The 13,819-nt window shown below is 38.3% G+C and overlaps 1 protein-coding gene across 1 annotated transcript in view; it reads right to left on the bottom strand.

Moving 5' to 3' along the window:
• NRXN3 (neurexin 3) overlaps positions 1 to 13,819 on the bottom strand; it is a 1,476,736-nt gene that overhangs the window by 80,646 nt on the left and 1,382,271 nt on the right. The window contains 2 exon segments of the mRNA XM_058567468.1: positions 3,555 to 3,574; positions 7,671 to 7,679. Coding sequence (XP_058423451.1) covers positions 3,555 to 3,574; positions 7,671 to 7,679 — 29 coding nt within the window.

Genomic DNA, 13,819 nt, shown 5'->3' with positions numbered 1-13,819 from the left:
CTCAGCTTGCGTCTCACCTCCAGCGAAGCCAGACTACTTGAGATTCCAAATGTGCCACAAAGGTTCCCTCCTGCATCTATGCATGAGGCTCCCTCTGCCAGCACTGCCCTTCTTCCTCTTATCTGCCTGGTAACTCCTATTGGTCTTTCATGCACAGCTTCACATCAGCAAAGAACACAGTCCTGGCTACAGTAAGTACTTAAGAAATGTTTGCTGTTGGCACGAATGGGTCTGTGCTCGTTCTAATATGAGGGTCCTGGACAGGACTGGCTTGCCCAGGGGCTAAGAAGATCTTTGTGAGACCACACCTTCAATATGACCAGCAAGGAAGTCACTAAGAAGCTTCCACTTTTTTTAAGTTCCTTATTTAAAAAACCTTGTGAATTTAGTTTATTTTACAACATCAGTTCCATTCTATTGCTACGGTTGAAGTCCTTGGTTGAGAAAATCGGTTCTCTGTCTATGCTGTATCTAAGGCACTTTTTTTTTTCTAATTTGACCCAATCCTGCAGAACTCAGAGTTGACAAAGCTCTCTGCCCAGTGGTCATGTGTATCAGATTAGATGTGATTACTCTCTCTATGAAAAGACTCAGCCTTTGCTGCCATCTGATCACAGGAATTCAGCTCAGCAACAGGCTTTTTCTCAGGGGTGTCAGATAACTCATTGATAAATATGATGCGGATGACCTTTGCTATGCTTTGTTAACCATGTCACATGAAATCATATTTCTCCAGTCACTAGATAATGTGGCAGCCACTACTCTCAGAGGAAAAGCCTATTCCTGGAGGCAGAGGGGCAGCTTACATCAGCCAGCTGCATTGAAGTGGACACCATATGGGTCCAGCTATCCTGACGAAATATTTACCCAACCACACAGAGAGATTGTACTAGAATGTCTGGTGCAGGCCTTTATTTCTAATAATAATAATACATTTTTTTATTTCTGATAAAACATTAGAAATAGCCCAAGTATCCAACAACAGGGATTGATTAAATAAGAATGAATGAAGAATAAAAAATGTACCTGGATATAGGTATACCAATATGTATTTATATGTTCAAAAATTGGTTTATTCTACATATGCTGTTATGAAACTCATATTTTCCCCTTTAACATTGTATTGGGAACATCTTTACATGCAATTTATGTGTGTGCAGTTATTATTGAAATCCAGACTATGAGACCATATAAACACTTATGTTTTTAAATCCTTGAAGTTTATAAAACTTTTTGAAATAAAAATAGGGAATGGAAAAAGTAATAGAAGCTTCCTTTTTACATCCTAACTGGTCATGTTGAACATGTGGTCTGATACTGCCAGAGGGGATGAGCCCCTGAGCCAGAATGACCCTGCACAGAGCTCTCATGTTTTATAAGCAGGGTTTCATTCAAATGGGCAATATTGAATTACTTGGTACTATGCTATTTGCTAAAGATATAGTAATGAATTCGACATACTCTGATGCAGGAAGCAGCAACTAAATGCGGAATCTATGATAATAGAGCTTAATGAAGGCATTACTAGGCACACATCTGTTGTATCTCTCCCCTCACAGTATCAGGGAAGCTGCCACAAATTGGGTACCACCACACCACAAAGGGTTATTACAAGAGAAAATGAGCCAAAAGAATGTACAGTGCCCACTTTAGCACTTGGGATACAGTAAATATTCAAGGAAGAGCATAAGGAGCAAAGGAAACAGGTGTTCTGTAGAAAGAGAATTGGGACTATGTTTGAAGGTCCTCAGAACCAAACAGTGGCATAAACGTAGAGTTTGCAGAATTTGGATAGGGTATTTATGCTCATCCATTTTTTATCTTGCCTCCTACTGTAAAAATCAGCAACACTGTCTGATAGGTTGGAGCTGAGTTTTCTATCCAGCTAGAAATAATCTGGCATTTTATGCAAGTTTGCCTAAATGCAGGTTAAAGCATGGACATTCCATTCAACTTGACAAATAATAAAATGGAAACACAAAGATGAATTAGACAAAATCATTGGTCTTAACTGACTTATTTTTGCCTGGTGTGTGTGTGTTGCACGTGCACACGTGTATGAATGTTGAAAGAAGACCAATTTACAACACATCTAATAAAAAAAATTAGAACATTAGTATAGTAGAGAAAAAAAATAGTATAAGGCCACTCCAAAAATGTCAAGGAAAACAGTTTTCAGACTTTGACGGAATTAGCAGATAAACTAGGATAAATGTTGCCTTGAGAACTGGTTTATATAGACAAATGGCTTTGCATGTTTTAATCCCATACTTTTTGGCCTAGATAAAGTCACATGGCTAATTTTCTCCTCCAGAGCAGACTGTCCATCAACATGCCATGCAGAGTTCTTTGCATAACACTAAAATAGAAGTGTATAAGGAAATGCTCTGTTACCAGCAGTTTTCTTGCTTAAGGCTCAGAAGAAGCTGAAGGAACGGAGTCAAGAAGAAAAGAAAGAAAGAAGCGTCATTTGTCAGGTGACTCTAAATGTGGCTGCAGTGGATTTCCTCCCCAGACCTCCCCAGGTCCTGATGCTCGAGGACTGAACGAAGGTATCAAGCAAGACATACAGTGAAGCAAGGCCCTCGTTGTCTTTTAGTTCTCCACTCCTTATCAGCTGTGCTAATATTTAGAATGCAAGTATTGCTCCCAATGATTAAACACTTTTCCCCTTTCATACTGCTGATTTTCTTTTTTGAAGGCTGAGTCATGATCTATGGAAAATGTTTTTTTTTCAGTGGATTCCACTTCCCTTCCCTCGGCTCTACTAGGATGAAAAATAGATTATAAACATGGGTGAGGTGGGTGCTGAAGAAATAAGGTTGAAAATGAGGGCAGATGTTCCATGTTTAAGTGTTTTGAGGACTAAGGATAAGACCATAACACCCTCTGCCCACCCCCCCCCCAAAAAAAAGCCAAGTATCATCAGACAAGGCAAACTATTATTTAATAATACTGTATTAACAAATGAGTTAAATTTTTACTTTAGAAATAACTTATTGCACGACTCCTACATGTAGCTCAACATTATTTCTTCACTTTCAAAATAGACAAAGCAGAATAAAGGTTAAACAGGTTGCCCAAGGCAAGTGAAGCACTTACATGGAAATAAGAATTTAAATTCACTTCCTCCTGACTGCTATCTTCTCTTCAAACTCACTGTCATCATGCATGGCAGTAGTTTTTATGCAGCGTGTGGCTTAACTCTATTGCTTTTAAAAACAATTGAGAAAAAAAAAATGCTCATGCTCATTTAACTTCTCCATGAAAATGTTTGAGTGATACCATTACTTTGCACCTGTATTAAGTAATGGTGATGATGAGAATATAAAAGATGGCCACTACTGCTCATCGGGTCTTTCATTGTGTCAGGCATCATGTTAAATAAATAACATGGGTTACCACATTTAAGCCTCATGACAGTTCTACAAAGCCAGTTCTATTATCAGATCCTCCTTTTACAAATGAACAAAGGGAGACTTCAAGAAGCTAAATATATTGATCAAGATAATAGAGCTAATAAGTGATGAGTATATGAACTCAGTCTACCTGACATCAGAGCATGGACACTTAGCTCACTGGACATGTTGCCTTTTCTTCAGGAAAAAAAAAATCACTCAATTGGGAGCAAGATGAGACCAGGAAAATACTGAAAGCTCTGGGTCATACTCATGGATAAGCCATTTTGTACCAGCTTTACATTTCAAGCAATCTTCTTCCTCAGGACCACATATGGTTTGACACACTTTCCACTTTCTAACTACTTGCATATGCAAGTGTAACATTTCACAAATCAGATTATGCACAAGTCTAATTCAATCAGTGATAGGAAAGAGTTAATGCACTAATTTTCTTGCAAGCAGTAAATTGCCAGAACCTGGTTGATTTAGTAGTGCTAGCAATTTTTCCAATATTTATGAAGTCACCAGACTGATTCCTCTAGAGTGTGGTACAAGTGAGAATTATAATGTGCTAAGTTACTGAACTCCATAAAAGCAGTTCCAAGCCTTCCACCTAACCTTGTTTCCAATATAAAATCAGCATTCCCCTGGACACCTTATACAAATTAATTCAGGATGCAGACTATTGACATAGTGAATTTATACATTCACACAAGAGTGACTGCTACAAACATATGGCTCATGTCAAATGCAAAAACCAGAGTCAGGAATAAGCTGAAGTTTCTCTCAAATTTAGGGCTTCCAAGATCCTCTTAAGGAACAAGAAATGTCTTATAAGAACGTTCTTCCTTATAAGCTCTGGCCTTTAGCCCATATGAAGAATTGAAGACTTTCTTTTTGTATATGGGTTGATTCAGTCACTAAAATAATGCATACAATCAAAATATAAATTATTTGATAGAAGATTGGATATAATTGGTCAACTGGGAAGAATTCTAGCGAGATGCATTTCTATAGAAATTTTAAGATTTAAGATTTAAATGAAACCCATCCCATTGTTGCTCAGACTTCCATGGTCTAATGAGAAAGGTATTTGGAAGACAATAGAACACATTTCTCTTATCTATTGGCCAAATTATCTGTGTATCTGAGGGAAGAACATTCTTCATACCCATATCCATAAAGGATAATTGTATTGAACTGAGCATTAAGTTCACTGCCTCTTTATAGATACTATAATATGGAAAGCCAGGGAAGAATGGTTCTTTCGGTGGTAAAGTGTTTCCTACTAGTGAATCAAAAATGGGGTCAACAACAACAACAAAAGACAAATATTAAACATATAAAAATGTTTATTCTTTTTTTGCGTTATCTCTCACTACTTTATTACATCACCAGAGGGTTCTTGCTCTCTCTCTCTCAGCCATATCAACTCTCCATTCCTTATTCATCACCTCAGAAGGCAATGAAATTTTGTTTTTCTATTGGATACAGCCCAATTGCTGTTCACATAATTATAGTGAACGGCTATGAAGTATATCTGTCCTGGGGCCGCCTTCAGCGACCTTGGTATGGCACATGTAAGCCAGGGGCTAATGAGGTGATGCCTGGCTGCCAGTCAAGATTTTGCCAGCTTACCCACATATATCTCTGTGATGCTCTAATTTATGATAGGTGCCCATTATCAATGGGAGGAAAGACAAGTCATGACAACCCAGAATAGAACGTGTGCCAATGGCCTCTTTGAAGCTCTCTTGCTGACAGCAACTGATCCAAGTCAGCAGAAGCGGGAGGAAGCAAACTTGTCCAACAAAAGGGAAGAACAGGAGATTTACCCTTAGGTAACGCTCTTTCTTTGCACTTTAAAGCAAACTTATTTATTTATTTATTTATTTTGTGAGGAAGATCAGCCCTGAGCTAACATCCATGCTGAAAAAGCAAACTTATTTTTGTTTTAAGTTCCTCCTTGCTATTTGTGAAATAACTTTTCTAGTCATATCCTCTGCTTGAATATTTTTTCTCCTTACTTCTTCCCCCACTTTTTTTGTCTTCGTTACTTCTTTCCTTTTCTCGAAAGAAAATACCTCAGGCCGAAAAGCTGTGTTACTTCTCAGAGAGGTTTAAAAAAAGAGGTTAAGTTATTCAGACTTATGCTCCAGGGCTTAGAATTGGAAATAATAATAATTATTTTTTTCAAATCTCTGGCAATAGAACTGGTATTTGCATTAGGAAGTCTGGGGTCCTTCTTTTAGTCAGTTACTAGCCCCAGTTCAGGGAATAAACTTTCTTTGGACTGTTTTGGAATAACTATTACTAGGTCTTAGCTCACTTTGCTTCTTTCTGAAGAGAAGTATTATGCCTGTTGGCTCACAGTTGGGTATGATCCCACTTGATTTTTGTCCTGTTAAAAACTGCCTTTTTTATACTGGACAAGTCTTGGTCTTGTGTCAATGTACCTGGTTCAGGAAATTTTTAATCATATATACATATATCTGAAAGCTGTATGTGGAAGGTAATTTCCAAATAGATCTACTCCAGAGATCATCCTGCCTGAGTTCCAACATGCATCTTAGTTGTGTAACATATAGGGTTCTTTTTGCAATTCCCATTCTCATGTGAGAGGCTGAAAATATTCACAAAGAGAGATCCTGTCTTTCACATGACGCTATTCAAATGTCATACAAATATATTTTGGTCTGACTTCCTAGTGGCAAATAAACAGCACAGATTTCCTTTCTGGCATGAAATGAATCTTTCATTTTTGCTTCTTTCTAATCAATACACTATATCTTATCCTGAGAATAATCCTTATTATTTGTGATAGCTTTATTTCCAAGCTTAGGCTAAAACTTTATTTCAGAAACATCAAATTTTTACTTTGAAGTAATAGTCTAAATTATTTATCAAATTAAATACTTTACTAGAAATACGATTTCAAGTCTTTTCTCTGAATGTCACATAATAAACCAATTGTGACATTAGAAGTGAAAATATGACTTCTAGCAGGAATTTGCTTTCCTTGACAAAACTAAAAGAAGATAGCTCCTTTTAATTGTTTTGAATAAGAGACTTTACAAAAATATACGCAGGATGTTTTTCTATTTAATCTGAATATACCTAGGAGCAATGATTTAGGAAAATAAGGTTTACATTTTACTGGGATTTTTGTTTGTGGTAAAAATAGCAGAGAAGTAATACTGGCAATAGTAAAAGGCAGGGTCTATGCAAGCGTGCAGTCAGTAATACAAATGTGTTATTTGGCTGCTTTGTGGGTATTAGCATTTGGTCTTCCTTAAGCTTCAGCCACTTCTTATTAAGTAAGAAATATGTTTATTACCCAGTTATAACAGGAAGTTCTGACTTGAAAGATTAAATTGGCTTTAACTTCTTACTCTCAGGGAGTAACTAAACTATTGGATCATTGTGCCAAACCACAAAGCATTTAATTTTACTACTGCTTTAAAAATCTCATTATCATCTACTTTGTTTTCCACTCAATGTCTTTTTCTCCAAAAGCAGATTTCTGAAATGTTGAAAATGTCTAGTATAATAAGAGGATATTAAGGCAAAAAAAGTTTAAAGATAATTGGGTCCAATTTCTCTCTCCTATAGATGAGAAAGCTGAGTTTCTTGGAATTTAAACGGCTTCCCTAGGCAGTTATAATTGGGAAACCTGCGATACAAAGCCAAATCTTGGGAGGTGCCAAGTGTTTTGAACAATGCTTTTGTGGCTGGACTAAAGTACCTTTAAGGTGCCTTCCAAGACTGAGTGTGTAGAGTTCATTTTACTTTCTACTTGGCCGCTCTATCTCTGGTTCTCTCTGGATTTCTGACACAGTGATGGACATTTTTTAAGTACAATTGTGCATTTGTTTATAGATAAAGCAACCATGTGTCATTACTTTTTTATCCTTTTGAAAGTCAAGAAGGAAACAGGGGAATAAGAATGATCTGGAAATCACCCTAGCGACCTAAAATTAAGAGAATTTGCTAAATGTGCTCCATGAATGTAATCCTATCCTGTCCCATAAAGGATTACCTTCCTGGAAAAAAATAAAATACTTAGAAAATTCCCTTAATGTTGATTCATAACATATTCTGCTTTAAAGGAGCATGTAATTTAATGGAGAGAAAAAGTATATTTTTTATTGTCCAAAGACTTGAAGTCTTTTGTAAATCTTTGTGAGCTGGAAACAGTAAAAAATTAATATGGCTGAAAGGTTGTGTCCAAGGTCACACCAAAGGTTAGTGACAGACCTGGACATGAACTTGGGGGTCCTGACATCTAGTTCAGCATTTTTCACACTGCATCATGCTGCACCTACTTTGAAACTAGATGGATGATACCAAATGCTTTGCAGACTTTTAAAATTAATGATACAAAAATCCACATATGCTTGAGATTAAAATGGGAGGAGAAAAAGAGCAGAGCTAATTAAAACTATAGAGAGCATTTATGATAAATCAGCCAGACAATGTCACCATTAATTTGGCCTGTCCTTCTCAATAATGTCAGAAAATCCATCAATGCTCAGACATGTCCACTGCCTCTGTTTGGGCCTTTCAGCAAGATGGGACCACCAACAGATCGGTGACGAAAGCACCAAGGTGGTCTTATTTCATCCACATTCCTCTGATAATGCACAAACAAGACACTTCATCTCTTTTGTGTCCTAAATTTACAACTGCTTTTACTTCCATCTGAATATGCTACTAATTTGAGAGCAATAAATAGCTCCTGAAGAAAACTAATTTGCACACAGCTGCAGTTCATCAGCCTTCTTGGAGAGGTGCATCTGACCCCAATACCCTTCTGAAATGGAAGGGTTGAGCACCAGTGGGACTTGATGGGCACTAAGCTTGCCTGGTTCTGAAGGTGAAGGTGACCCTTGGAGCTCTGGGAATCATGATTAATATGGCATTCCAACTAGGCTACAACCTTCAGTGCATGCATTTCATGTGAGCCCTTAGCCAAGGAATACAACAGAGGCATGAGACATTTGCTGACCGTTCACAAAAGCAGGGTCATTGGAAAACATCCTGTTCTTTCTTTTTCTTCCTTTACTAGCTAAACTTTCAGGTTCTCAGTAGTAAAGCCAATTTCTACATCTGGCTTCATTTTCAGAACTACTATGTAAGCAGACTTGAGGACAGGGTCTGAAGGAAGAATGACTCAAGCCCAGATTCACCAGGAAAAATATTCAGTTACTGTGAACACCTTGACGATGGATGTTTTTTGAAATGGCCAAATTTGTTAGGTTTAACAAAGTTGGTCTGGAAGCTCCCAGTTCTCACTGGACATTTTCTGCTTCGGCACAGGTTGGAAAATAGCACATTACGTTAGGCAGAATATTAAGATTTAGTTCTCTGGTTTGAATCAGTAATGACATGACAAAGGAAGGAAATCTATAAAAGAAGAGTGCATTTTTCAATTATGTATTTAATGGTAAAAAGGCAAATTAAGTTTCATCTTCACATTCAATTCTGACTGATATGTATTTCATTCAGATGTTTCATCTGGCCCCCAGAAGGAGAGATCCAATCTAAAAGCAAAATAATCACTCTTTTCAGAACTAGAAAAGGAAAACTTTCTCCATGAATGACTCAAAGGCAAGATGACCTATTTCTCATTTATATGATGGTATAAAGCCAGAGTGGGAGAGGGAGAAGGAAAACATATCAGAGTATGTTTGAGAATTAAATGCCAAAATCAGACAGTTCTGTATTTCCTGAGGAAATCACGATTACTGCAATTTTCTGAAAAGTCACCCATAGTTCACTTAACTTGGCTCTGCGTACTTCATTCCCTAGTATCTGCTCTGCCTGTTTTGTTTTCAGACTGAAACAGAGATATGATCACTTTGCAGGGACTGTTTTAGTTCCTCCAAGAGAATTACCAAAATAAAGATGGAGATACAATATTTTCAGGCATAGAAGCCAGAGAGGAAATGAAAATTATCTAATTTTCAATTATAAGATTGGAGAATGACCATTACGTAAAGATAACTATACAAATAGGCACCGCTTTAAGTAAAGCTTAAATGTGGAAATCAGGATCTTCATAGAAGATAAGATAAAGAGTGATTGTTTGCTTTGGAAAAGGGTTCATAATAGGGATCATTCAAAGAGCGAGTTTTCTACATCCTTAAGCAAAGGCTTGATTTCCAAGGATTCAGTTCCTGCCTACCTCTTCAGGAACCTGCCCAGCTTATAAAGCAAGCTGCCTAAGAGCTACACAGGTGAATGTGAAAGATGTGGCTAAGTGTAGTTACAGTTGTCTCTCCAACATCCTAGAGAAATTGCTGGAAAATGATAGGAATGGTGGAAAGGTAAAAAAAAAAAAAAAAAAAAGAATTAAAAAGAAGTGGTAGAGAAAGATAATAAACTATTTCTGGCAAAAAAAAAAAAAAATCTTTGAGATCTTTTTTCATAAAAATGTTACAGACCAACATAGAAAAAACATCTTTTTTTTAGTCACTGAAGATCAAACAGGAAGTAAAGGGTTTGCAACATGGAAGAATCTAGCTTATATGTTCTAAGGGGGAAAAAGAAAAAAATATATATATACAGAGAGAGAGAGAGAGAGAGAGGCAGGCTTAGGTAGCTGAATAAGAATTTCTACGGTAAGAAGTTAAGGTTCTATTCAGAGGGGATAACATTAGTCTCATAATGCAGACAGTATATTTTCATACCTTTCTCCAGGTATGAAAGATCTTTCTCCAGGAGAGAAAGATCTGGTGTTCTGTCTAAAATCCTTCCTGATCACTGTGACATTTTACTTTTATAAAAAATTTTTATTATCAGAAGTAGTAAATAATATCAGTGACAAAGTCAAAGATGGCTAATGAGGAAGAGTCCTTGTGGCTCCATAGAGGCACTTAAGGACCCTGACTTTGCAGAATGAGAGATGGATGACTTGATCAATAAGATAAAATGGCATGAAATACTATAACCTGTCCTGACAGTGGGTGAGAGGAAGGGGTGGGGCGGCTGCTCCTTAGTGGATAAAAAAATCAGGACCACTGGATTCCACTCCCAGGTCTTATATTGACTTAGTTTTTGTGACCTTCATTAAACAGATTTAGTTACAGGTGAATCTGCAAGGTATGCCAGAGGTAGAATAGAGAATCATAACGACAATTTGCTGCAAGTGTAAACTCCAACAGAACAAGCGCAAAAAGAAACGCAAGTCCAAAGGCAGCAACGGAGAGGGCTATATCCATAGCATAGTCTGTTGGTAAGAGTGCAAATACACGGACACAGCCAAGTTTACCAATTATTTTACAAATGCTAACCAATAAGAGTTTAACATGTAAGATAAAAGAAATCTAAAATGATATGCCTTGTCCTTCCCGGTTCATCACCTAGACTCACCCTGAATGTGCCCAGTACATGTTTTCTCCATCTGGGCTGAGTCCCTGCTCCCTCCTGACCCTGAGTACTAATCAGAAGAGGACGGCTTGTGTTTGCCCTTAATCTAGCCCTTCTCTGCTGCTGACTCACCCTCAACTACCAGGTCAATTGCAAAGGCTGAGAATTCCACAGCCTGTTAAGGACATGATTATTCAGATATGTGTAAACTGAAAAGCATGACATAAGAGTCATCAAAATTCTCAGAAAGTGAGTGATTTTTGACAACCCACAAGTCATGAGCAAGCATCCTGGGCTCTCAGACAACCTCTCTCCCCCCAAATCAGTCATTCAATTATTTTGGTAATTAATTTATTGTCAATCTGCTAGACACCAGGGATTGCTTTCAATTCTGGGATAAACACAATATAACCTCACAGAACCATGAATGACTAAGGAATATATTCTGATATATAAACAAGAAGTCAATTTAGTGTATGAAGTGCTTTGAATGGGAAGGCAAGGTACTAGGAGAACATAGGGAGTGCCCCTAAACTCAGTGTCATGAGAGGTAAGAAGGGCTTCCCAGATTGATGACATCTAATCTGAGATTGCAGGCAAAGGGGATGGAAAGTGAGGCCAGTAGTGATGGTAGTGGAAGATTGTTTCAGATAGAGGAACAGCATGTTCAAAAGCTTAGAAGCAGGGAACAGTAAGATGGATAATCATAGTTGTCTTATGGATTATCTACCTGTTTGACACGAATTATCTGGCACTGACACTACTAGCAGGAAACATCTACATGAAGGTGTGGGTGTGTTTGGTTCTGAAGGGTACCAGAATACACCACCCCAAAATATGCCTCTTTGGCATATGGATTATTTTGAGCTAAAGACCACTGAGAACCAGCAGACACAGGAAAAGCTTTAAAAAATGGTAAAAGTTTTTCTTTTATAGAAGAAATTTACATTTACAAATGAGATTTACATTTGTAAAGGTGTCCCCCTTTCTCTTATCAAGAAGTGGAGGACTCTTAAAAAGGTAGGTACTTCTGCATAACAAACCTTACTAAACCACCCTTGATTACCATACCTTTCCTGGTCACCTTCCATAACTTGCCTCCCTAGCACAGAAGTCAAAATCCCCTTTTCCTTTATTTAGCCTAAGGTGGTATATAAGCCCAAGTTCTAACCACTTCGTTGGGTTACTCATCACCGGGTGCTCCCATGTGTACATGCACGATGCACATTGTTAATAAACTTCTCTTTTTCTCTTGTTAATCTGTCTCTTGCTAGTCTAATTAACAGGGTCCCAGCTGGAGAACCTAAGATGGGTAAAGGAAAGATATTTTGTCCTCCCCTACAGCTCCCATGCATAGCCAAGCAGCCCCACGCCCCAAAGACAAACATGAACACACGCGCTATCCATACCCACACACTGTAGTGCAAAATGGACAGCCGTGAGATGCCTGACAATCTCTCTTAACAATGCCAGAGATGATGAACTTCTCACAGCTTGTAGCAGGCGGGATGCTGACACAGGCTGGATGAGAACTTTCAAGCACACTTCAAACAGCTCAATTAGATCAAGAGAAAAGCCTCCTGAAGCAGCTCAACAGATTTACTGTACAACATTTTCCCTCCCTTCACAATATTAAAAAAAAAAATACCATCGGTTTCTTTCCAACCTGGAGTCGAAAGGTTGCTCTGGCCTTTTGCAGTGTCTCCTTTTCAATTCAGCCCGCTTTCCTTTTTAATCTGCTATAATCACAATGTCTGTAAACTCTTCAGCCGACAGTATATTTATGGGGGAGAACAGGCTCCTTCTCTCTCAGTTGGCCCCAGAAACCGTTCCAATTCACTGTGTATTTATACATTTGACAATAGCGCTGAGGCAAGAAAAGGGGTGAAAGGGCAAGGGCACCAGTTCCAGGCGTTGAGATCACAGTAGAGAGAACAAGGAAATAAAAAGATGAGTAAACCTGCCAGTGCCCTCTTCTTTATCGAGCTCTCATGTGGTTATTAGGTACATGTGGGGAAGACAGAGTGAATATATGGCTTCTCATACATCGTCCATAATTCGGCACTGTGCAGTAGGCAAGCAACTCTTCATGTGGTTGTCATAGAGGTGTAATAAATACACTGTTTTATTGGGAGAAAATGACCAGAAGGATGGAGAGTGTGCATTTGGGTAGCTTGGCAAAGGAACTGTGTGTGGTGAGCATCTCTAACTCTTAATTCTTCTGTTTTCAATCTTTATAATCCACACTTATGCTTTTTCCAGTCTAAGGGTTTTGCTTAAGAACTTGGATAAAATTATCAATGTTTATTAATAAAATAGCAACCACAGCACTCACTGATTGAGATCCTATTGTGTGCCCTATCCTAGTGATACCAGCTCAACACAAGGTTGACATGAGGGAAGCCATATTGTAGAAAAGAAACTATATTGTAACTTTGAATGACCTCTGATTAACTAACTCAGACATGCTCTGTAGATTTTATGGCCCCTCCCAGCTGCTATAAGTTGATAACTTTGTTCTTTTGAGTTCCTTAGGAATGTGATGACCCCCTAGCAGAGAATCTATGCTGATAGCCAACATCAATGACAATTGAAAGATTAGGGTATAGGGTGTTGCTCCTGTCTCTGATGCATATCCAGTGAAACAAAAGACCATCAGGAACTAAGACCAGAAGTCTGCTCCACCCAGAGATCAGACAGATGCCCCCACCCAGAGACCAGATGCCTCCCCCACCCGGAGACCAGTCCCATGTATAACTGGCCTGTAGTCTTTGTTCTGTAAGATGGTTCTTTTGGACATTAGTTGGTCATCTTCCCTCTTGCTAGCAAGCTGTAATAAAAAGTCCTTTCTCTCCTACCTCCTTGCCTCTTGATTATTGTCATGTCTTGCGGCGGGCAGAAGACGCCCCCCTTGGACGGTAACACTAGTCCTCTTCATTTAGAGTTCACAACAATCCTACAAGGTAGATACTATTCTTCCCATTTTATAGATGAAGAAACTGAGGCAGAGTTTCAATAATCCACCCAAAGCCACATAGCAAAGGAAT

This window comes from Diceros bicornis, chromosome 24 (genome assembly GCF_020826845.1).
Source record: "Diceros bicornis minor isolate mBicDic1 chromosome 24, mDicBic1.mat.cur, whole genome shotgun sequence".
Classification (NCBI taxonomy): Eukaryota; Metazoa; Chordata; class Mammalia; order Perissodactyla; family Rhinocerotidae; genus Diceros; species Diceros bicornis.
The sequence above is the reverse complement of the archived record's forward strand: the minus strand, read 5'-3'. Positions and strand labels throughout refer to the sequence as shown.